The 26,295-nt window shown below is 40.7% G+C and overlaps 1 protein-coding gene across 2 annotated transcripts in view; it reads right to left on the bottom strand.

Moving 5' to 3' along the window:
* The window catches only part of Wdr33 (WD repeat domain 33), a 125,203-nt gene that overhangs the window by 16,547 nt on the left and 82,361 nt on the right, over positions 1-26,295 (bottom strand). For both annotated transcript variants that reach the window (XM_013028843.1, XM_013028844.1), the window contains 9 exons: positions 11,958-12,084; positions 9,109-9,263; positions 8,928-9,006; positions 7,384-7,494; positions 6,638-6,732; positions 5,993-6,079; positions 4,957-5,096; positions 3,233-3,385; positions 883-1,953 (listed from right to left, as the gene is read on the bottom strand). In XM_013028843.1, the coding sequence (XP_012884297.1) occupies positions 883-1,953; positions 3,233-3,385; positions 4,957-5,096; positions 5,993-6,079; positions 6,638-6,732; positions 7,384-7,494; positions 8,928-9,006; positions 9,109-9,263; positions 11,958-12,084 (2,018 nt within the window). The remainder of the gene's footprint in view (positions 1-882; positions 1,954-3,232; positions 3,386-4,956; positions 5,097-5,992; positions 6,080-6,637; positions 6,733-7,383; positions 7,495-8,927; positions 9,007-9,108; positions 9,264-11,957; positions 12,085-26,295) is intronic.

Here is a 26,295-nt window from a genome sequence, read left to right as displayed (position 1 = left end):
TTAAAAACCTGGGGGGGAAAAAATGAAAAGCCATAGGATTCTTCATTTCTATGACATTCTTCTTAATTTCTGGAAGATCCACTGAAAAATACCACATAACTGAGTTATTTAGGCATTCCTTTTAGCTCATAACTTCAATGATTTTGATTTCAGATTCCCGTTTGGTGTTTAAAAAACAAAACAGAGCTAGGGTTTAGCTCAGTGGTAGAGGGCTTGCCTAGAACATGTGAGGGCCTAGGTACCTCCAAAGGGAAAGAAAAGAGAACAAAGCAGAATTGCTCTATCAGCATGTACACACACACACCATACACCACACACACACACCACTGCCAGCCAATGTTAGCTCACTACTCACTATGTCTCCAACATATTGGGAGTTAAACCCTATACTACATATAAAAGTAAAAGCCAACAAACAGGGTGGAGGCAGGCTGGTTGAGGGCCCTTGGAACACCAGACGAAAGGGCCCCAAAGAGAAGCATAACACTCTCAGAACCACAGGTCTCTTACTCAAGGCAACAGGGCTGTTGGAGCCCTAGGATAATTGTTTTCTTTCTGCCTTTTTTGTTATTCTCGTTTTTGGAAGTACCACAGTTTCAGCTAACCCTGGGTCAATTTAAACAGTATTTGATTGAGAGCTTATCTTTTCAGGAAGAACATCTATCAAAATAATGATGCTACAATGAGAAGACACACTGCACTCTACTTGATGGTGGTATGACCTAACTCTCCTCGCTCTTAATAATTTCTTCCTTCTTCAGCTGAGATGCCATGAGCCATCACTGCTTGAGCAACACTTCTATCTAGCTGTGGCCGCTTTCCCAGTCAACGAGTTTGCGCATGTCCCCAGTGTTGATGCCTACAGTTGGAAATGCATAATACCTGGTTGAAGGGGGCGCGGGGTCCATCGCCCAGTAGAGGCGTCTTCTGCTGCTGGAAAGGCATTGGCCCCTGAGGTGGATGTGGCCCTCTTGCTGGATTCTGCTGTCCCTGAGGTCCAGGGGGCCCTTGCATGCCACCCTGAGGTGGAGGTCCCATAGAGCCCTGGGGCGGGCCCTGCTGTCCTTGAGAGCCAGGAGGCCCTCTCAGCTCCTGAGGAGGGCCTAGCATGGACCCCTGTGGCGGTGGGCCCTGCAGGCCCCTCATCTCCTGAGGACCTCTCATCTCCTGAGGGCCATGTCCCAGCAGTCCACCTGGAGGGTGCGGTCCTCTCATCTCTTGAGGGGGGTGGCCCATCATCATACCTTGAGGAGCAGGGCCTTGATTTTCCCGGGGCCCCGGGGGCCCCTGCATTCCTCTTGGATTCAAACCCATCAGAGGCCCCTGAGACACCGGACCTTGGATCCCTTGAGATCCCGGGCCACCTTGGATCCCATGAGGGTGAGGAGGTCCCTGCATTCCTCTGGGACCAGGCGGTCCTTGCATTCCTTGAGTACCAGGAGGCCCCTGTGGGCCCATGTGGCCTTGGGGACCAGGTGGGCCTTGGGGGCCCATGTGCCCCTGAGGACCCACAGGGCCTTGAGGACCAGCACCGCCCTGTGGTCCAGGCGGCCCTTGAGGTCCCATAGGGCCATGAGGTCCTGGATGCCTCTGCATCCCTTGGGGTCCATGCATATCCTGAGGCCGGGGCAGGCCCTGGGGTGGGCCCTGAGGCCCCTGTGGTCCCATGAATCCTTGAGGCCCCCCACCTCCCTGGTGCAGTGGAGGACCCTGTGGTCCCATTTGTCCCTGGGGCCCAGAGGGTCTAAACTGTCCCTGAGGGCCCGGAGGGCCCATCTGTGCCATGTTCATTGGTATCTGCTGAGATGGGTGGGGCTGTTGGAAACCTTGAGGAATCTGAGACATTGGCCCTTGTCCTGGAAAGGGCTGAGGTCCCAGGAGAGGGGTGCCAGACGAGGGAGGTGGTTGAATCTGCTCAGCCTGTTTCTGTGCAAGTCTTTCAATTTTAAGTTGCTGAAAAGAAAGAAAGAAAACAAAATGAGCATGGTAAAAAATCTAGAGCCCTTGAAGATGGCAGTAATGCTAATATTATTTTTTGTTATTCACTATTGTTTTGCTATATATGATACATATAAATATACTGGAGAGAGGGAAGGGAGTACCAGTACCTACACTTGAATTCTGAGCCTCAAGATCTTGCTTTCACTCACAGCTAGTGCTCTACTACTTGAGCCATACCTCAGCTTCTAGCACTTAACTGGAGATAAGAGTCTCTTAGATTTGTCTGTCCAAGCTGGCTCTGAACTGCAGTGCTCAGATCTCAGCATCTTAAGTAGCTAAGTTTATAGGCATGGGCCACTAGTGCCTGGCTATGTTTTTTAGTTTATTTTTGTAGTAATAAGGGTTGAACTCGGGGCCTAAGTGCTCTCCCACTTGTACTATGCTCCATGCCTTTGTCCATTCCTTTGCTTTTCACTTGTTTTTCAAATAGGTCTTTCACTGTTGCCTGGGCTGTCTTGACATGCTCCTCCTACTTCAGCCCTTCAAGCAGCTGGAACTGCAGGTGTGAAACACCCAACACAGCCCCTATGTGGTATGAAAGGAGATCAGATAAAATGAGCTTGTTGCCCAGGCTGGTCTTGAATTCTGGGCACAAGAAGTCACCCTGCTGCAGCTGCCACAGCAGGTGAGGCTACAGGCACACCAAAGCCACTCTTCTTGACTTTTTGTTTTCTACTAAAAATGCATACTTAGCCAAGCACTGGTGGCTCACACCTGTAATCCTAGCTACTCAGAAGGCTGAGATCTGAGGATCACGGTTCAAAGCCAGCCCAGGCAGGAAAGTCCATGGGACTGTTATCTCCAATAAACTATCAGAAAACTAGAAGTGGTGCTGTAGCTCAAGTGGTAGAGCACTTGCTTTGAGCTGAAGAGCTGAGGGAAAGCGCCCAGGCCCAGAGTTCAAGCCCCATGACCGACAAAAAAAAAAAAAAAAGCATACTTAGTTACGTCTGCTTACTGCTCCAAGGATGTGGTTTTAAAATTCTAAAAATAGGTTATTTTAGAAACTAACTTCCTTATATAGCATGAAATGGTGGTGCTCATCAGAACTACCCACAGGTCTCTTTCTTTTTCCCTAAGAGCATTAAAAAAAAAAAAAAAGGCTGTTAGTGCTACTTAGATTACCTCACACACAGCATGAAAACTATGATAGGCTGAGACCCATTCGACAATGTCATCTGCTCAGTCTAATCTACAGAGCTGTCTTCACTTCTCATTCTTTGTAACACACCTCCAAAAGCTGTGGATTGGTGTACTGCAATGTAGCCATTTCTTGCTCAATCTCTGCTTGTGTTTTCTTCTTCTCTTCTAATTTAATGTCCTCTTTCCTGTCATTCATAACCTCATTTGGAGCAGGAATTGGAACTTTATTTTGCATCCAAGCCTGGAAAAAGAAGATAAAATTAAAATACACTCTAAGCATGAAAACTGTAACAATCAGTTATTTAAAAAAAAAAAAAAAGACCATTCTACAATATCATCTGCTCAGTCCAACCTGCCTAATGTTCCCCAGAAGCTCATGTGTTAAAGCATGATCTCTGGCTGACAGCACCATTGGAAGGCGGTGGAAACATCAGGAGGCAAGGCCTTCTGGGAGTGAGTAGGTCATAGGGGACATTGATGTGAAGTGAACCTGGTTGTGCTGCTCTCTCTGCTTCCTAGCTGCCATAAAGTCAGCAACTTTATTCCCTGCCAGGATGTTTTGCCTTGCCAAAGTACCAAATCAGTAATGTGAGCAACAAACCTTTCCTTCTTTTCATGTGATTATTTCAGGTATTTTGGCACAATGTAAGAAGGCAGACTAACACTGTAACATATTACATATTATTAAGAAGGCAAAGCTTCTGGTCCGATTCAAAAGGGCATCTTAGCTAGGCACCAGAAGCTTGAACCTATAATGCTAGCTACTCAGGAGGCTAAGACAGAGGATCACAATTCAAAGCAAACCTAAGTAGGAAAGTTCATAAGATTCTTATCTCCAATTAACCATCAAAAAGACAGAAAGGTTCAAGTGGTAGAATGCAAGCCTTAAGCAAAAAATGCTCAAGCCCTCAATTCAAGCCTAGGACTGCCAAAAGGCATCTTGTATTGAGAAGATAAGTAAAGCAAAAGTCAGATAAGCAATGGAAAAGACAGTCTCCTCTGTTCCATAACTCTCTCCTCCCCTGACAACTTAGATGACCTTACGCAAATGAAGATAAAAATAAAATAAAATATACAGAAAATTCAGGGCAAGCTCAATATAAAAGCAAGGCAAGCCAGGCGCCAGTGGCTCATGCCTGTAATTCTAGCTACTCAGGAGGCTGAAATCTGAGGATCACGGTTCAAAGCCAGCCCAGGCAGGAATGTCCATGAGACTCTTATCTCCAATTAAACACCAGAAAACCGAAGTGGCACTATGGCTCAAGTGGTAGAGCACTAGCCTTGAGCTGAAGAGCTGAGGGAGAGCACCCAGTCCCCACGACAAAAAATGAAAATAAAAAATAAATTTAAAAAAACAATAAAAGCAAGGCAGCAGATGGAAACTATACCAAAGAGCATATGAATATGGAAAGAGGCTTCAAAAGAATCTATAGTACAGAAAAGGTGTCAACAGATGGGATAATCCAAGAGACATCTACTTCTGAATGTAAGGAAACGCCCATCTTGCAGGCCTAATCTCTACTCTCCAAGGCAGCACCTGTGCAGTAGGATAGGCACCTCCCACTTCTGGACTCCAACATAAAAGGGGCCTCCAAAAAGCCAGACGGCACCATTTTCTCCCTTTCTCTTGAGAACTTGACCTTGTCAGGTCTGCTGGCAAAAAATCCTTCCTTCTACTTAACTTCTGTCCACGTGGTCTTCTGGGTTACTTTCTTTGGGTTACTTCCCACCCAGGTTTACATTTTCTCCTTCATTGAACAACTCCAGTCTCTCAGTACAAGGATGAAGTGAGGCTCACTTTTAGCTACTTACCTGCTGGAACTGAGCAGGAATAGGTTTTGCATAAGGGACTTTCTTCTGAGGTACTTTTTTCTGATCCTTTTGCATTACCTCCTCCATTCCCCAATCTAAACCAGGAATTGTCATTTCAATTTCATTTGATTCATCTTTCCCTGTAACCAGATAAAGAGCTCCTTAGTCTTGTAAAAGAAGTTGGCCACTAGATCAATGAACAGATTATTTAATATTATATACAGCTTATATCATTTCCATCAACACTGCTCAACATGTACTACATTAGCATTTTGACATGGTATACTAATAAATAATAAAAACTAATAAATTTGTCATGAAAATAAGAACAGACAGACAAAAATATTACAAAAATAGCCAGGTGCTCACACCTGTAATCCTAGCTACGCAAGAGGCTGAGATCTGAGGCTCATGATTCAAAGACACCCCAGGCAGGAAAGTCTATGAGATTCTTATCTCCAATTAACCACCAAAAAGCCAAAATGGATCTGTGGCTTAAGTGTTAGAGCTCTAACCTTGACCAAAAAAGCTCAGAGACAGTTCCCAGAACTTGTCTGTTCCCAGGACAGACAAACAAAAAATGATGGCTCTGTGCTAGTGGCTCATGCCTGTAATTGTAGCTACTCAGGAGACTGAAAGATCACAATTCAAAGCCAGCCCAGGCAGGAAAGTCCATGAGACTCTTATCTCCAATTAGTACCAGAAAGTGACAGTGTGGTTCACTTGCCTTGAGCTGAAGAACTCAGGTTCAACACCCAGGCCCAGAGTTCAAGCCCCACAACCAACAAAAACAAAACAAAAACTCACGCCTGTAAATTCTAGCTACTGAGCAAGCTGAAATCTGAGAATCATGGTTCAAAGCCAGCCAGAGCAGGAAAGTCCCTGAGACTCTTAGTTCCAATTAACCACCAGAAAACCAGTAGTGGTACTATGGCTGAAGGAGGTACAGTGCTAGCCTTGGGCAAAAAAGCTCAAGAAAAATTTCATTTACATGAAAGGAAAAGAAAATTTAATGCATATATGTGACTTCTCTTACCCAGCTGCTCTTGTTCCATGGCTAATTTTAGTTGTTCTGGAATTCCCATTCCTGGAATTACTGCCAGACTATTAGGCTCAAGGTCATCTACAAGTAAAAATATATTCATTGTCAATAATGAGAATGGTGTTATTGATATGATGTAGTAATGGAAAAACTAACACTTAACAAAGTTGAATAATATGGGGCTAGGAAGGTAGCTCAGTGGTAGAGTGCTTGCATGAGGCTCTGGGTTTGATTCCTCATCACCACATAAGGAGAAAAAGCCAAAAGTGGTGCTGTGGCTCAAGTGTTAGAGCACTAGCCATGAGCTGAAGAGCTGAGGGACAGCGCCCAGGTCCAGAGTTCAGGCCCCACACCAGCAGAAAAAAGAAAAAAAAAATTGAATGATATCACTGGTGATTTATATATCAATAAATTACAAAATTAACATCAGTGTCTCTTCCTCTTTCTCTTCCTTCCCCTCCTCTTCCTTCTTTTTCTTCTTCTGGTATTAAGAATTGAGTCTAGGCCTTAAGCATGCAAGGGAAGCACTATAATTATGAAGTCCATTCTTAGTCCAAAATTTTATACAACCTTACAAATAATTAATGCTCTTGGAGTAGAAGATCAGATTTCAAAGAAGGATAAATATACAAGCCTCACCATATTCTACTCCATCTTCAGACATTCCAGGTAATAGGTTTAGATTATATCGATCTCGCATTTTATCACCTGGTCGGTTTCGAGTCCAGAATTTGCTGTTAAATAAAAGTAATGGAGGTGAAGAGGGTGTTTTTAGTATTCTTCTGGGCACGTAATAGAATTAACCAGTCCATGAATAAACACATCAAAGTTTTCCAGTGCTTTTCTTCCAAATATTTCAAATGTATTCATGGATTTTTTTAATCAGAGACAGAATGAAATTCAAATAGCCATGGTCAATAATCAATGGCTTTATTACAATGTAGCATTTTCTACTAAACAAATCCTTTTAAAAGTAAATGGTAAAGCTGGGAACCAGTGGCTCATACCTGTAATCCTAGCTAGTCAGGAGGCTGATATCAGAGAATTGTGGTTCAAAGCCAGCCCTGGAAAATTTGTGAGATTCTTATCTCCAATTAATTACCAAAAAGCCAGAATCAGAGTTGTGCCTCAAGTGGTAGAGTACTAGTCTTGAACAAGTAAAGGTCAGGAACAGCGCCTAGGCCCTGAGTTCCAGCCCCAGAGCAAGCGCGTGTACGCGCGTGTACACACACACACACAGGTGGGAATATAAACCCAGCATATTGTATCAGTAAATTAAAGGTATTTATGTGTGTGTGTGCGCATGCGCACATACATGTACATGGAGCAGTGGCTTGTTATTTTCAATAAAAGCAATTCCTTGTTATTTTCAATACAAAGTTTACCTGGTGTGGTCATTGGAGCCTGAGCAGAGGATATGTCCAAGGGGATGCCAGGCCAGACTCCATATCATCCCTTCATGGGCCATCTCCATCCCACCCACCTCCTTCTCCACCCTGCAAAGGCACCAATGAAAAAGTCTGTGATGAAAACAAACAGCAACAATAACAATAAAACATGTTCTTTAAGCCTCAGGACAATGCTATCAGCATCTATTACTTTAAATCAAGTCAATTCCACAGGTCCCAGGGTCCTGATTCATCTTCACAAACACATTCTTGCATTCACAGATGAAAGAATCAAGAAAAATGCTGCAAGAATTATTTCATCACTAAGCAGGAATGAATTAGATCACAATACATTATATGTACAGAAATTCCACAATGAAACCCCATTGTACTATTTTTGCTAATAAAGAATTGTTTCATTCCCCCATGGTATAACCCCTGTTTTCACTGTATTTGATTCCAGTGCCCTGCATCTTGTATATACACTTTTCTAATTTGGGGAGGGGAAGGGAAAAAACAAAATTCTTAAATAGGGGTACAGGTCTACCCATTTTAACAATGAGCTGTACAAGACACTATGTTGAAAATGAATTTTACAACTTGTTGTGGGGCGGGGGGAGGGAAGGGATGGTAGGGGTAAAAAAAAGGAGGAGGTTAACAATGCTCAATAGGAAACGTACTCATTACCTTACTCATATAACTGTAACCCCTCTGTACACTATTTTTACAATAAAAAGCATGGTTTTTTTTTTTACTCGTTTCACCATTAAGAAACTAGAAAAATCTATCTTATTCTCTCTTAAATTCAGGTGCTTTGTTTTCTATTCCAAGCTGGATATAAAGAATTGAAAACTGTAGGCAGTCTCTGCAAAAGGACCACTACCGCTCAGATAAAAACACAAGACATTATCTTATTTGTATACATTCATAGGCTGTCTTCATGAAATAGACTACTTCTTAAACTCACTGGCAATCACCAGAACATGCCCAAGTCACACTGCAGGACTAGTAGGAAAGGTCAGAACAGCTCAAGCATTTTTTTTTGGGGGGGGAGGGGGGGATGGGTTAGTTGTGGGGCTTGAACTCTGGGCCTGGGCACTGTCCCTCAGCTTTTCAGCTCAAGTCTAGTGCTCTACCACTAGAGCCACAGTGCCACTTCAGGTTTTCTGGTTAATTGAAGATAAAGTCTCTCTCAGACTTTCCTGCCTGGGCTAGCTTTGAACTGAAATCCTCAGATCTCAGCCTCCTAAGTAGCTAGGATTACAGGCGTGAGCTACCAGCACCTGGCTCAGATCAAGCATTTTTATCCAAACAGATAAAAGTTGTCCTATCTTTCTTCAAAAGTTTCCAGAAGGGATGCAGCTGCCACACTTGGGGAAAAATATGTGGGGATGCTTCCAGAGACCATGCCCTGCGGGGCAGGACTTTGAGCACTAACTACTGGCAGCTGGCTGCCTAAACAGTGCAGAGCAAAGATGAAACACCCCTGCTTAATGATGTGTGTCCACATACTTCTCCTTTACATCATAAAGGTTACATACCCAACATGCCAGAATAACAAAGAACCATCAGATCCTCCACTGGCAAAAAGTCCTTCGTGAACCGGATGCCAGGCTACCGCTAAAAAGAAAACAACAAAAAACATGTAGAAAAAGACAAATTAGTAGGACCTGAAAATAGAGGTAAAGTCAAAAAAATGAGAAGTACATCACAGCCACTGACCTGTGGCTTCTTTCTTATGACCTCGAAATACTTGGAGCTCTTCTTTCAGGTTTCGGATGTCAAAAAGTTTACAGAGATGGTCACGTGATGCTGTGAGCAGCCAATTACCATTGAGGTTTAATTTAACTTCCATTACTGTGTTTTTATGGGCATGACTGGAAGCAAAGCACCAAAAAAACTATCAGTTAGAATGTTATAAAACCATTAAATACAATGATAATTTTTATTGAAAAGCACATAGGTTAAGATAGCAAGAAGTGTGGCATAGAAGTAATAAAGACATATACATATATTACAGAACCATAATTAAAAGTACACTTGAGGGGTAGGAATGTGGCTCAGTGGTAGAGTACTTGCCCAGCATGCATAAAGCCCTGGGTCTGATTCCTCAGTACCACATAAACAGAAAAAGCCAGAAGGAGCACTGTGGTTCAAGTGGTAGAGTGCTAGCCTTGAGCAAAAGAAGCTCAGAGACAGTGCCCAGGTTGAGTTTAAGCCCCAGGACTGGGGGGTAAAAAAAAGTAAACAGCAAGGGCTGCAGGAACTGTTCAGTGAGAAAAGGTCCTACCTAGGGGCTGGGAATGAATGTGGCTCAGTGGTAGAATGTCTGCCTAGCATGCAAAAAGCCCTGAGTTTGATTCCTCCATACTACATAATGGAAAAAAGCCAGAAATGGGGACTGTGGCTCAAAAGGTAGAGTACTAGGCTTGAGCAAAAAAAAGCTCAGGCTGTGTCCAGACCCTGAGTTCAAGACCCATGACTGGTGAAAAAAGAAGAAGGAAGAAGAAAGAAGGAAGGGAGGGAGGGAGGGAGGGAAGGAGGGAAGGAGGGAAGGAAGGTCAGTTCTACCTAGCAAGCAGGGAGCCCTGAGTTCAGATCCTGATCAGAAAAGGGAAAGGACAGGGAAGGAAGGAAGGAAGGGAGGGAGGGAGGGAGGGAGGAAGGAAGGAAGGAAGGAAGGAAGGAAGAAAGGAAGGGACAAAAGAAGGGAGGGATCCAGGTCAGTGACAAAAAGTAACTTCTACCTAAGCATAGCTCTATCTGGCAAAATAGAAGCATACTTTGCCAGAAAAGTGTAGAAGCATAGAAAGTACTTGGAATGCATAAATTAGCATTCAATAAAGCCTATTTGTTAAGATTCTAAAAATCCACTGACATAGCTCTCATGAAGAAAAAGCTAGGTGCCAGTGGCCCACACACATAGTCCTAGCTACTCAGGAGGCTGACATCTAGTGAATGGTGGTTGAAGGCCAGCCCAGGCAGAAAATGTTCTAAAACAGTCAGCAAAAAGTTGAGCTGAGAAGGGCACTTTTGGCTCACACCTGTAATCCTAGATACTCAGTAGACTGAGATCTGAGGATTGTGGTTCAAAGCCTGCCAGGGCAGGAAAGTCCTTGAAATTCTCTTCTCCAATTAACCACCAGGAAACCAGAAGTGGTGCTGTGGCTAGAGCAAAAGAGCTCAGGGACAGTACCCAGGTCCTGAGTTTAAGCCCCATGATGGACCAAAATAGTGTAATAGTAGTAATAATAATAGCTGAGCTAGAGGCACAGCTTAAATGCCATGCCTGTGCCATGAGCAAGAAAGGCCCTGAATTCAAAGCAAGCAAAAAAAGGAGGAAGGGGGAGAAGGAGGGAGGGAGTAAGGAAGGGAGGCAGGCAGGAAGGCAGAGTGAAGGGAGGGAGGGAGGGAGGGAGGGAGGGAGGAAGGGAGGGAGGAAGGGAGGGAAGCAGGGAGGGAAGCAGGGAGGCAGGGAGGCAGGCAGGCAGGCAGGCAGGCAGGCAAGGCAGGCAGGCAGGCAGGCAGGCAGGCAGAGTGATACATGCCTATAATCTTAGCTTCTTAGGAGCATCACAGTCTGGGACCAGATGGAGCAAAAAGTTCACAAGACCCCCATCTCAACCAACAAGTGGGTGTCATCCCAGCTGTGCAAGAGCATAAAAAGGAGAATCAAGCTCCAGGCAGACCAGGCATAGATAAATTCAAGACCCTATTGGAAAAATAACTAAAGCAAAAAGGGCTTGGATGCATGCCTGAATGGTTCAACTCCTGGTTTAGCAAGCCAAGGCCTTGAGTTCAGATTGCCAAAATATAAAAATACATAAAGAGACAAAAGAAAGAATAAAAGTAGGTATTAGTTTAGGGACAGTTTGAGAGTTAATTTACATCATGCCCCAAAGCCTGTACAATGCACATCTCCAGGGAACATAACTCCTAAGGCACAGTGTGTGGTTGAGGTCACTGAAGTTATGCAATAAGGTAACCCTGCACCAACCAATCAAGGTATGGGAGGTTTACTTCCCAATTAGGACCAGAATACAGCAGCTTAAAATATGCCCCTCATGCCCCCTCCCAAAATGGGCATATTCACTGAATGCTTATAAATAATTCAAATAGAAAACTATACTATGCAGCTCTACCATGTCAGATCAAAAAAATGAGAAATGTCTAAAAATTGGGAGGAAAAAACACTATGTTTGTAATTACATGAAGTGGACAGAGAAGGCTGAGCTGTGACTAGGAAGAAGCACACACATGAACCATCTAAGAAGTGCCAAAAGGTGTTTGTTTGGATGAGGCCAGAACAGGAAGAACATGCCTGTTTCATCTTCTCGTTTGCCCAGAATAACCCCATTCAACGTAGGCTGAGGTGGAAAACCAAGCCTTACTCCATTAGGAATGTTGAGATAAAACATATTTAATGACTTAAGAAGACCACAGATTGAAGTCCATCTGTGGTCCACCCTACTTTTTAAGGAATATATGAGAACAGAGGCAGTTGAAAGTTAAAGAACACAGGCTGCTTTGCTTCCTTTGTCCAGGGACAAGGTAGGATTCCCGTCACTTACAGTGTTGCAAGACTCTGACCAGTCTTAGGATCCCAGAACTTGATTGGCTGTTGACTATCTTTACTTCCTGAAACAACTAACCCTTTGGTTGGATGCCAGTCTACACATTTCACATCAGCACCATGGCCTGTCAGAAACAAGTTAGGACAAAAACCTAATCAGTCATAGGCATTGAAGGCAGGATTCCATTCTAATTTAAACCAAAGCAGAGAAGTGTAATCAATGTTTTAATAGTGCTCTGTGGATTCAAACTTTCTAAAGGACTCTTTGGCCTCCATGACAAAGTCTTTGGACCCACAAGCTCCACTGTATGCCAGGACTGTCAGAAACCACCCCTTATCCCCTGGAACGAAGTACTTGCTGGAGGCCAGCCAAAGCTCTAAGTAAGCTGCAACCCTCAAGCCCTAACACGTCAAGTTTTGAAAGCTTCACATGCTAATCTCAACAATCTACATTATCAGACCGCACCCCCTCTCATTCACTTCACTTTTCCTGCTTTGAGGTCACTAGTCCTTACTGGTCAGGTTTGCATATCACAACTTTGTTGATGGAAAGACAAGAAAGTGTTTTAGATTTCTGCTCTTTTCTCTCAAGCGCAAAGGAGAAAAATAACCTGTGCCCGAGTCACACACAGGTTAACATATACTGTAAGTTACTAAAATCACAAATGTGAAATTCAGAATTAACAGAACTGAAACAAAATGGAAAAACTGGGTGCTAGTCAGACTATCAAGAATAAGTGCATGGAAAAGTAAGGAAAGAATAAAAACATTTCAAATAGCTGCCCTGCCTTGATCAATTCAAGCTCCAGGAAGGATTAGATGCCAGGGAAATAGGAAGGGACAGTCTCCAGTCATTGGAGATGATGTATATGTTAGAGCCTCATACAGGACTGGGCTACACAGAACTCACAGTGAGTAGCAATTACTGAGGGAGATGTCCACCACAAAAACAAATGACCCCAATGACTCCATAACCCTTTCTCCAGGCTTAATACTAGACGTACACAAGAGTTTATCTACAAGCATTTAAATTTCCTGCAGTATGATATGAATATACCATAGAATAACTGCCGCATGCTGTATGTACTCAAAAGAATGCAATTAATCATTATAACTGGCTCATCACAGGTGATCTGGTGGCAATCATGTTGTTAATATTTTGGTTTGTTTTGAAGTACCATCAGGTGTGCCTCACTGTGAAAGGCAAACATCAATCTCACAAGTGACGATGTACACATCTACATAGAGGGAGAGGAAAAGGTTCAGACACAAAGCTGCAAATGCAAATTATACTAAGCTGGAAGGTAGTGTTAAGGTAATTCTTTCATGTTTTTTGGTTCTTATGTCTTCTACCAATGAACATATTTTATAGCTGAGATCTCAGGACAGAAAAGAGAAAGGGAGATTTGCTATTACATTGTCTTTTACAAAAAGAGCCAAAATTGGAAGAGTTAAAATAAAATACACTTTCATCAGAGAAGCTCCTTCTTGTCTTAAGGAACTAAGTTACGAAAGATTGGGTTCTAAAAAGATGTGCATAGGAATTTAAAAAAACATGGTTCAAGGTGCATTGTAATCATAAATTGAATTGTGGAACTGAAATGACTTTGTACAACTATTTAGAGATAATATTAATGACCTAATTACAAAGAAAGGTACCTAATATATGCAAGAGCCTCATCTGAACACTGGTGACCTAAAAAGGGATGCTCAGACAAGCACACTCAAGAGCATAAGCATACACTTGAGCAAAACATGCACTTGTTCAAAAATGCATAAAATAATCCTGGAAAAATACAAAAGGGCTAGAGGGGTAGCTCAGTGGCAAAGCACTTGCATTTCCCACTTTTGTTTTGTTTGTAGGATGTTTTTGAGACAGGGCTATGTTGCCCAGACCAGTCCTCATGCCTTAGCCTCCTAATAAACAAGGCGACAAGCAGTGCAAACCACTCCACAGAACTTGGTTCATGCTACCAGGAGGTAAAAGCTACTGAATTCCACTGCACTAACAAAAAATAAATATCCTGGGCTGGGAAGGTGGCTCAGTGGTAGAGTGCTTGCCTTGCATGCATGAGGCCCTGGGTTCAATTCCTCAGCACCACATAAGCAAAAAGAGCCAGAAGTGGTACTGTGGCTCAAGTGGTAGAGTGCTAGCCTTGAGCTGAAGAGCTGAGGGACAGTGCCCAGGCCCAGAGTTCAGGCCACACAACCGGACCCCAAAAAAAAAAATCCTATGATAAAAGGGCACCCTCTCAAGACAATGCTGATACATTAAGATGAAGAGTAAGAACAAGTATTTAGCTGCCATTTCCTACATGGAGTTTCTCTATTAGGTTATCTTTCTTTTTTTTTTCTTCTTTTTTTTTTTTTTTTTGGCCAGTCCTAGAACTTGAAGTCTGAGCTGGGTGCTATTCCTAAGCTTTTGTGCTCAAGACAACTGCTCTATCACTTGAGCCACAGCTCTACTTCTGGCTTTCTGTGGTTAATTGGAAATCAGTCTCACAGACTTTCCAGCTTGGGCTGAATTCAAACCACAATCCTCATATCTCAGCCTCCTTAGTTGCTAGGATTACAGGCGTGAGCCACTGATGCCTGGGCTAACATAATTTAAGAGGACTTTTTTTTATTCAATTTTTTAATTCAATTTTTATAGCTGAAGTCCCAGCTATTCCAGAAGTTAAGGCAAAATCATTTGTGCCTAGGAATTCAAAGCCAGCCTGGACAATACATCAAGGTTGGTCAAAAAATAAAAATACAAAAAGGAAAAAGGGAAATAACTTTATATATGCAAACAATGGTATTGGAAACTTTAATCCTAACAGAAAAAAAAAAACAGAAAACAAATTATAAAGAGGAACTATAAAATTAGTCAAACACCCCTAAATGAACAACCATACTGTTATGAAAAGAAGGCCCTAGAAAGAAAAAGGCTCATGAAATAAGATATATTAAAACGCAAATGAAACACAAACTACATCTATTTTAAGGATGATTATTAAATGTACATGGTTACAAAAATGTTGATTCAGATAAGCAGAAAACAAAAATTATAGTGTGGAAAAAATCTTCTGTTCATGTTTCCTCTAAGGTGAAACTGCAGCTTTAAGAGTAAGTTAGATTGTGTACATGAATTCGTGATTGTGTTCTTTGTTGTTTGAAAGCAAAGCCTTGCCTAGCAAGCACTCTACCACTTGGGGCATGCCCTAACCCCTGGTATAGTTTTTAATACAGTCGTGCTGGCATACCTATAAGGCCAACACTTAAGAGGCTGAGACAGGATTGAAGGTTGAAAGTCCATCTAGGCTACTAAACAGAGACCCACCTTTAAAAACCTCATGTTAGTGGTTCGGAAGGGGGCTCTGTGGTAGAGTGCTTGCCTTGTATGCATGAGGTCCTGGGTTTGATTCCTCAGCACCACATAACCAGAAGAAGCTGGAAGTGGCACTGTAGCTCAAGTGGTAAGAGTGCTAGCCTGGAGCTAAGGCACAGCACCCAGGCCCAGAGTTCAGGCCTCACGACCAGAAAAACAAATTAAAAAACAAACAACAACAACAAAAAAAACCTCATGCTGGAAACTGGAAGAGAGCAAGGGAAGGGTGATACTTTCCAGAAAGAAGAGTATTCATTAACTGATTTATGTAACTGTAAACCTTCTGTTCTTCATCTTCATAAAATAAAAAAATTTTTAAGTAACCATGCCAGGCACTGGTGGCTCATAGCTGATATCTGAGGACTGCAGTTGGAAGCCAGCCAGCCAGTAAAGTCTTTGAGGCTCTTATCTCCAATTAATTAGTAAAAACCCAGAAGTGAAACTGTGGCTCTAATGGTGGAATAAAAAAGCTTTGAGCAAAAAAGCTCAGGGACAGCATCCAGGCCTTGAGTTAAATAGGAAGGAAAAAAAATACCAACATTGAACCTATGTTACCACTTTATACATATACTTGGTGCTGCTCCATTTAAGTAAGAGAAAATAATAGACACTTTCACTTCACTGCATCTTCATGGGGAGACTACATGGTCAAATCCATCAAAATCTTTTTCATTCCATGCTAGTACACTGAAATTAAGAACTCACACTCAAGGATGGTACTCTACCACACCTCCACTTGCAGATTTTGCTGGTTAGAGACAAGAATCATTTGGATTTATCTTCTGAGGCTAGCTTTGAACTAGGGTCTTCATACCTCAGCCTCTTGAATAACCAGTAGTAAGTAACTCACAGGCATCAGCCACCAGCCCTGGCTCTGTTCTTAAAGGCACACAACCTGTGATGCCCCAGTCAAAATTTATCCTCTAACTGCAAAACCATCCCAGATTTTATGTACAAAGATACTGTGTTTATAATATCAAGACTAGAGTATGAATACTACCAATACTAAATATGAATTGAGAGAATACTTAGGAAAACTAAGATAAATTCACATTAATTGAATATGAGCAGTTGTTAAAACTCAAGGCAGGATTCAGGGATGTTAGGAATTTGGTGTCTTGGTTATAGTAATTATATGTCAAAATAATAGGTCTAGACACCTAGAAAATTTTTTATCTTATATAATTTGGTTTTTTTTTGGTTCGGTCGTGGGGCCTGAACACTGGGCCTGGGTGCCGTTCCTCAGCTCTTCAGCTCAAGGCTAGCACTCTACCACTTGAGCCACAGCGCCACTTCCGGCTATTTTTTTCTGCTTATGTGGTGCTGAGGAATCGAACCCAGGGCCTCATGCATGCAAGGCAAGCGTTCTACCACTGAACCAAACTTCCCAGCTCATATCTTATATAAATTATAAGTGATAATGTTTTAGAGAAGAAAAACAAAATGGAGTTCAGAAGAAACAAATCTCCTGTACTATTGAAGTTGCCTCTCTTGCGTTTTGTAATATTTTATTTAGTGGTAACTGCCTTTGGTTCTCCTCTATTCAAATATTACAGGAATGATTGTCATTAGGTGTCAACGTCGCTTGCCAAAACAGGGCTCAGCATTGCCTGTGGTCCCAAGAAGATGATTCTCAGTGAAGAGGCAGAGTTTTCACCAACAGACCTCAGAGGCAGTATGGTTGAAAAAAGTCTCAGGAATACTTTTGAACTGGAAAGCCATATACAAAACATGATCTCATATAATTTAAAAGAAAAAAATGAGGGCTGGGAAAGTGGCTTAGTGGTAGAGTGCTTGCCTAGCATGCATGAAGCACTGGGTTCTATTCCTCAGTACCACAGAAACAGAAAAAGCAGGAAGTGGTGCTGTGGTTCAAGTGGTAGAGTGCTAGCATCGAGCAAGAGTTTAGCACCCAGGCTGAGTTCAAGCCCCCCGACAAATAAAAATTAAAGAATAAAAGAAAAAATGATGGGGAGGGGAGGAGGTGAGAAAGAAGAAAAATGAGGGAAGAGGCAACAAGTTTGACAAAAAATGTACTTATTGCCTTACTTATGTAACTGTAACCCCTCTGGTACACCACTTTGATCATTAAAAAATATAAAAAGAAAAAATGATTTTGTACCAAACACTTGGCTTAACCAATTTAAATATCATCCCTAATAGTTTATCAATTTTTAAGTATCATCCCTAAGAATGCCTTTATTTTAATCTCGATCATTTCTGAGAGCACAAAATTGATAGAATCCTATGTTCTTTGCATCCCCACCCATGGAAACTGTGCAACACTAAAACAACTACTGCAGACTTGATGGAAGATTCACTCAGGGGTAACTGCTTTCATAACCTCATGATTGGGATGTTTTAGCATTAAGAACATCTTGCTAATATGGTAAACGTTTGTTTTTTGTTTTTTTTTAGTCCGGTCGTGGGGCCTGAACTCTGGGCCTGGGCGCTGTCCCTCAGCTCTTCATCTCAAGGCTAGCGCTCTATCAATTGAGCCACAGCGCCACTTCCGGCTTTTTTCTTTTTGCTTATGTGGTGCTGAGGAATCTAACCCAGGGCCTCATGCATGCAAGGCAAGCGCTCTACCACTGAGCCACCTTCCCAGCCCCATGGTAAATGTTTTTAGAACTCAAAATTGCTTGTCATTGGAAGACTGAGTACTTCTTACCAAAGTTGCAACGCCTAATAAGGCTATTATAGAGACAAAGCGTGTCCTACTGAGGCACAGGAGCCCCCAGGCAGGCTGTAGGACACACATACAACCCGAAGGTGGTGGCACAGGCAGCCAGCTACAAAGTAGAGCCTCAGATCTCTGGGAAAGGCCAAGGGACATTAGCTCTTAGCAACTGGAAGCAGAAACAGCTTATAAAAAGATTCTAATGGTGAGATTGGAGGTGTAAAGGCAAAAGTTCAGAATTAAAGAAATTCCTATTTTAAATCATTATATCAAAACCTTTATCAATCATAGATTTTATATAATGATTTAAAACACAAATACAAAAGGACACAACGAATAGTCCAATACAGTAGCTCTTAGCCCCATGTAGCTATTTGCATTTGCTTTAGGTCCACAGGCCTATTAGTGACATCCTAAGTACTCAAGTCACATATGACTAGTGGCTACCATAATGAACAAGGTAATCCAAGAGTATTATTGGACGATAACTAGCCGCAAGGAAAAATTCTCTTTTTATTTTCTTAAGTTTGGCACCAGAACTTGAACTTAGAGCTTACACTCTGTCCCTTAGTTAGCTCAAGGCTAGTGCTCTACCACTTGAGGCATACCTCTACTTCTGGCTTTTTGATAGCTAGAGTCTCACACTTTCTTAATCTAGCTGGAGTCAAACCATGATCCTGGGATCTTAGTCTCCTGAGTAGCTACAATTTTCTCTTTAAATTTATATATCTTTTATTCCCTTATTCTTATTCTCTTATCTCATTACACAATCAACAGCAACTACAAAAATATAAAATTAGCTGTCATCCAGCCCTGCTTCTTACCAATGAGAACAATGAGGCCTGAGTTAACAGTCTAGTGGTGGCCAACATCTTTCATTTCACTAAACCTGACATCCTAGCAAAGTGGAAGAATAGTTCCTTTTGTTTCAATTATAAAATTTCTCTACTTGTTCAACTGTAACTGGTGAGACTGTATATAGCAACTTGTTTTCCATCTCTCAAAAACACTTAGGAATAACATACCAAAAAATATGCAAGTAAGAACTGTCTTAACTATTTTGAGAGGCAATCAGATTGATTCTGAAGAACAGCGTCTTCCTAAGAATAAAAGAATATGGCAACATCCATCAAATGATACTTTCCCACTTGAGCAACTGCTTTTTGCTGGTCATTCTGGAGATGGAATCTAGAAAACATTTCTATCCAAACTGATCTTGAACTCTTGATTTTCCAGATCTCAGCCTCTTTATTATCTAATGTTACAGATATGAGCCCAGGGCTTAGCTCTTTCTCAACCCTCCCTCTTTCCACAGCATTTCAGGCAATCAAAGGTCTACAAATGTCGTTAACTATCATTTTTGAAACTAAGCATTTCATTAATTGAACTCTATTCCTGTGAGAAAGACTGGGATTTCAGTTACTTTCTTCATTTCTGTATTAAATGACTGTCATAAACAAAACCATTGCTTTTAAAAATCCACCTTCTATACGCATTATTTGGATGTATTCAGTTGAAGTATCTTCCCCAGAAAAATGTTTTGTGTTGGCAGTATGTGGAAGGAAAATATTTACCAAAAAAAAAAAAAAATCCACCGAGAGGCTCTAAATTAATCTAATCACATTGGGTTATGTTTGAAGGTTAATTCTTAGCTAGCTAAGACAGTTCCCTTGGGACTACAGCTACATGAATAATGACAGAATTACCATCTCTTGAAGGTAGGTGATACTCCTTTGTACATGATGTGTACCATCAGAAATTATGTTCAACTTATTACTTACAGAAAGTAACCTTAATTGTGCACTAAAACTGAAACCAAACATAAGGTAAACAATGACATCAGGTTTTTTACTGGGTCACCTCACACATTTGTTAATGTACTAGTTTACTCATTCATTATTTCAGTATTAGTGTGTTTCATTCATTGGATTCCTGCCATGGGTATTCAGACTCTATAATCATCAAAGAAAGGGAGAATAAAATTGGTATTTGTAGGGATTATGAAACCCTAGAACATTAACTTTCAAAAAAGTTACAAAGTCTTCTAAATCAACTGACACCAAACTTAAAAAAGAAATTAATGCAGTTTAGAGACATTTCACCACAAAAACAGTGTCTCCTTTAAAATGTAACATAATCATGCCTTAAATAGCCTCGTGCAGAATGTAACTCTGATAACTTTATTTTTTTTAATTTAAAGAGAAAATGCATAATTTCATGGTGTTTCAGGCTTTAATTCATTGAAGGGCTGTGCTAGACTTTTGCAGACAGGGAAAGCTTCCCACTCATTATTCCTCATCCCAGAAGCATCAGAAAAGTGCGGCAAAAGCTAGAAGACAGGAAGCACAAGTGTGGGTTTGGACATTTCCTTTCAGAGAAGATGCCCTGGTTTCTGTGAAATGTGCTGTACATGTTGTGTTCCTGTGCAATTTCTTTCCCAGGACCTCATTCCCTCCTCCACAACCTCATCCAATCCTAAAATGCCTGTTACTCACACAGGCAAACAACCCTGCCTTAAGACAGTGCATTGACCAAAGGCTCCGCAAACAGTCTGAAAACCAATACATAATGAGTTTTTATTTGAAGGTCAGAAATAATGTCGATTTTCCCATTTTATTTTTCCTGGATCAGGTCATTATATGAACAAACGTTAAGAAAATTTTCTTTTATACAAAACTTACAAAAAGCACCAAGATTTTCTAATACAGGAGGAAAAAAGGCAAACAGAATTCAAGTACCATCATGTACAATATTAACAGTTGAACAACTGTCACTCAAGAAAATGTGTTAAAACATTAACAGTAAACCCGGGCTACTGCCAGCTATGAAAACATAAAATGTAACATCAATTTAAGGCACAGGGTAAGCAAAGCCATGGTCCATTGATAGACACTTTAGAAGACCAGAAGATTAAAGAATTGGGAAAAATAAAGAGCATAAAGAACTTGGGCACTGGTCAATAAATGTGCAGTTTATTAGCACTTTACCTGGGTTTTATAAATGTTTCTCACCATGATCCAATCATCAGTATCAATCAAGAGTGATTATTACTAGCATGTTTATCACCAAAAGCTAAAAAGTTACATTAGAGAAAAACTATAGAATTAAAACTTAATTCTAGAACAGATATGTCTATACAGAGTTCTCACAAAGTATGTTCAAAGCAAAATCACATAGAACCATAGTAAAGGGGTTTGGTGATCAACTAAGTTGGGTGATGATGAATTTTTTTAATGAACAAGATTTTTTTCCATGTCTGGGAGCTTTCAAGTCTTGTAAAACGTGCTGTAAGTATTTGGCAGCATTTTATCCTGAGTCTTCTTTTGTCAAGAGTACCTCCATTATTAGACCAATTTAAGAAATTGACAATGCTATCTCAGTATTCTGTCTGGCAATAAGGAACCTAAATTCAGGAGTAGGCACATCTGGAGAAGGATAGAAATAAGGGATTGTGGAAGAACACACAAAGGAGCTTTCTACCACACCTGTATTGTGTTTCTCCAAAAAGAAGGAAAAAAAGAATATGATAAAGGGTTGGGAATGCGACTTAGTGGTAGATTGCTTACCTAGCATGCATGAAGCCCTGGGTTCGATTGCTCAGTACCACATAAACAGAAAAAGCTGGAAGGAGTGCTGTAGCTCAAATGGTAAAGTGCTAGCCTTGAGCAAAAGAAGCTCAGGGACAGTGTCCAGGCCCTGAAGCCCTAGGACTAGCAAAAAAAAAAAAAAAATGATAGAATGTATTTGATTAGAACTGAGGCTCAAAAGTGTTTATCATATTGGTAAATAAACTTTGAAATACATGGTGTCAAACTTAAAAACTTAGTGGTATAAAGTGATAGATACATCAAAAATTTCCCCCAAATTCCTACCTAAAACATACTTGCATAAGCAGATAATATGGTTTTTATGGATTTGTACTTAAATGGAAAACTGACAGGGCTGTCTTTCAAGAAAACTAAGTATATTAAAAACTGATATAAAGCATATAATTTATAAGCTTTTAGTCCATGAAACTAAAGTTCTCTGACATCAAAGTGAAAAAAATTCTTTTACTATATACTGTGAATAAGTTTTTAAAAAAAAAAAACCTACAGGCATAAATTCTGCTGAAATTATTGACTCCAAACAAGAGTTCTATCCATAATGAGGAAGAGCACAATTTCCTTTTCAGCCAAGTTGAAAGACTAGACTTAGAAAATTATTCAGAACCTTAAAAAATATATAAGATTGATACAATAGGAAAAGCTACACTATTTCCCTAAAACGTTGTCTAACATGTTTAGAATGTGTGCCAAAGCTACATGCTTCTAATAAAACAATCAGAAACTACTTGCAGTATTTTATGTCAGCCAGAAAATCCACTTTGTTGGCTTTCTAAAAATGTAAATCACTTATTTTAAAAGTATATTTTGGAGAGTATTCATTGAAGAGTAAGGGAAAGAAGGTAATAACCAAATACTCTTCAAGTGCAGAGCAACTGTGTTCTTCCAATGACTCCACTTTAATACTAGTATCTTAAGGCAGTTAGTCGTTTTTCTGAGATGAGAGAAACTTGTGTCCCATACTTTATAAAAGTAGTACTGATTCTTTTAGAAGAAGGAGTACAGACAGATGGGAACAAATAATAACTACAGATTCTACAGATTCTAACTGAATAGAAGCATAGGGCCAAGGAAAAAAAACACAATCATAACTTGAAAAACTAGACAAACATAAAAATGTTATTTACAAGATGGATAGAAGCCTGGTAGTACGCCAGGCACTGACAGGCAGTATGCCAGGGAAGACAGGCAGTTGTCCTCCCTATGGAGGCTAGGATGGGAGGATCACTTGAACCCACAACACAAGCTCAATTTGGACAAAAAAGTAAGACTACTTCTTAAAAATTATTATGAAAGGAGTGCTGGAAATGTGCCTTAGTGGTAGATTACTTGCCTATTCCTCAGTACCACATAAGCAGAAAAAGCCAGAAGTGGGGCTGTGGCTCAAGTGGAAGAGTGGTAGGCTTGAGCAAAAGAAGCTCAAGGACAATGCCCAGGCCCAGAGTTCAAGCCCAAGCTCTGGCAATAAGTAAATTAAATAAATACATAAATAAATAATAACGAAGGAAAGGGGAGGGAGGCTGTACCTATACTGCATTAATAATTATTAGTGCCACCAGATAACCAGGACCAAGAAATCAACAGAAGCCATGACTGAAATCCCTAATAAAGAAAAAAAAAAGTAGAATTAGCAAAAAAAAAAAAAAAATGTAAGTAATATTCTAGGAGTATTTCTACAGTAAACTTCCTTTCAAAAACCAAGGTAAAAAGGTGAACAGTTTCAGTTGGTCAGAAGTTGTCACATTTTCCTTATAATTTACAGTTTACATACATAAAATCAACAGATAATCTAGTCAAAGTAAAAGAATTTACAGGCCACAATTAGGCAAGCATGGTAAACATGGCCCCTATCATCTTTGCCTCACAGAGCTCACATCTTGAGTGAAAGGTAACAGTATCAACCAAAAAAATTAAATTTAAATTTAAAATGAGCTTAGTACCGGTGCTCACGCCTATACTCCTAGCTACTCAGAGGATGAAATCTGAAGATCGAATTTCAAAGCCAGCCCAGGCAGGAAAGGCTTATCTCCAATAAACCACCAGAAAACCAGAAGTGGCGCTGTGGCTCAAGTGGTAGAGCGCTAGCCTTGAGCTGAAGAGCTGAGGGACAGCGCCCAGGCCCAGAGTTCAGGCCCCATGAGAAGCAAAAAACAAAACAAATAAACCTAGGTTCAATGAACAAGATTGCAAAAAGCACTAAATACTGCTGTGGTAAGGTGTACAAATTGTGTAATTTGTAGTGGTTACTAATTATTTTTCACCTTGGGGGGGAGGGGGAAGTGCCCATACTGGAGCTTGAACATCTGGCACTCTCTCTCTATATATATATAGTTCCACTGTCTTCATTCTGAAAATAATAATTCTGATCTGTATATATGGAACATTCTCACATTTAAGATATTCTGATCTTGCAATGATCACAGTGTCTGGTATGCTTAAAATATTAAATGTGCAAGAGATACAATCATCCCTGTTTTGTGTATGATTACAAGATTTTGTTTTTGTGGCCTTTTATATTTTTAGTTCTTTTGGCTGTGTTACTCAAGGAATAAACTCAATTTAAAAAAAAAAAAACAGGAGCCAGTGGCTCATGCCTGTAATTCTAGCTAAGCTGAGATGAGGATTGTGGTTCAAAGCCAATCTAGGCAGGAAACAATGAGACTCTACTCCGAATTAACCACTGAAAAGCCAGAAGTGGAGCTATGGCTCAAGTGGTAGAGAACTAGCCTTGAACAAAAGAGCTCAAGGAACAGCACTCAGGCCTGAGTTCAAGTCCCAGGACCAACTCCCCTGGCTGCCTGTGCAAAAAAAAAGAAAGAATCTCAAGTAATTTAAGATAGCTTACTCCACCAAAATAGAGGTGGGATGTAACTTCCCACCTGTCAAGAGTATGCATCATTACTCCTTCTTAAAAAAATCCATTATCACGTGGAAGAAAAACTAGGCTTACAGCAGAACTTCTGAACAAGCACTACCTCAAGCAGGTAATCAAGATTAGTATCAAGTCACTCATGATGAAAGGGCACTTCTGTGATCTTCTTCCCCAAAATCCATAGCATTAAGTCTGATCTTGAGAAAATTATCAAATACACCTCAGCCAACAAACACCTCTCAAAACTAAAGCCTCCTAAGTTCACTAGCTGCAAAGAGAGTAGAACAAAATTTTGCTTATTTCAAAGTGGGGTTAGGAAAAGACATTGAATATAAAACCTTCTATCTGGTGAAGGCCTTATTATACATTTAGACATGAAATAAAACTACAGAAAAAATTTTAAAATGCTTTGCTCGTAAATTGCATTAAAAATTGTATCTGTTCTATCAATGTGGAAAACAATTGTAGCTTATTAAGAAAATACCAACCTATTCAGATTAAACTTTATCCTAAGCATTAAATTATCAGTGTTTCCTTTGGAAGTGATTATAAATGGCATCTCCTTGTTCCTTATTAAGTGAATATGTAATAAAAGCCTAGAGAACAAGGAGTAGAACTATATATGTTGGGGCTGGGAAGGTGGCTCAGTGGTAGAGTGCTTGCCTTACATGCATGAGGCCCTGGGTTCGATTCCTCAGCACCACATAAGCAGAAAAAAAAAGCCAGAAGTGGCACTGTGGCTCAAGTGGTAGAGTGCTAACCTTGAACAAAGCAGCTCAGGGACAGTGCCCAGATCCTGAGTTCAAGCCACTGGACTGGCAAAATAATAATAATAATAAAAAAGTCTAGCCAGAGTCAATGTCCCATGCCAGTAATCCAAGCTATTTGGGAGGTGAAGATCATGAACCTCAGAGGTCAAAACTAGCTTAAACTAAGTTTTCAAGCCCCCATCTCAACCAGTAGATTGGAATAATGGCATGAGCCTATCATCCAAGCCACAAATAAGGATCATGGTTCCTGGCCAGCCAGGACCAAAACAGTTCACAGGATCTCACCTAAACTAAAAAGTCTAGGCATGGTCCCAGCTATTGTATATAAATAGAAGGGCTGTGGTACAGGCCAACCTAGGCAAATAGCAAAACCCTATCATTAAATTAAAAAAAAAAAAAAAGCCAGAGGGCTGGTAATGTGGATTAGTGGTAGAGTGCTTGTCTGGCATGCATGAAGCCCTGAATTCTTCTTCAGTACCACATAAACAGAAAAGGCCAGAAGTAGAGATGTGGCTCTCAAGTGGTAGAGTGCTAGCGTTAAGCAAAATAAGCTCTAGGACAGTGCCCAGGTTCTGAGTTCAAGCCCTAGGACTGGCAAAAAAAAAAAAAAAAGCCAGAATAATATGGGCTAGATGCTTAACAAGTGTGAATCCCTCAAAAAACGAAAAATGGGAAAAAGAGAAATACTAGGAATGCGGGAAATATATGATTTATAAAACAAGAATTTCAACAGAATGCTCAGTAAGACTATGAGTGAAGACTAAATTAGCAGTTAGAAGATAAATCTCTCTCCTAGTACTTAGAAGGACAAAAAAAAAGCACAAGATATGAAAGAAAAGTGGTACAAGACAGACATTATTATGCATCTGTTAAGAATTCCGGAACAAAATGTTTACAAACAAGACCACACTAAAGCTACCAGCACAACTATGTTTATTGCAGTATTATTTACCATAGCTAAGATATGGAACCAACCCAGATGCCCCTCAGTAGATGAATGGATCAAGAAAATGTGGTATATATACACAATGGAATTCTA

This window comes from Dipodomys ordii, unplaced genomic scaffold (genome assembly GCF_000151885.1).
Source record: "Dipodomys ordii isolate 6190 unplaced genomic scaffold, Dord_2.0 Scaffold114, whole genome shotgun sequence".
Classification (NCBI taxonomy): Eukaryota; Metazoa; Chordata; class Mammalia; order Rodentia; family Heteromyidae; genus Dipodomys; species Dipodomys ordii.
The sequence above is the reverse complement of the archived record's forward strand: the minus strand, read 5'-3'. Positions and strand labels throughout refer to the sequence as shown.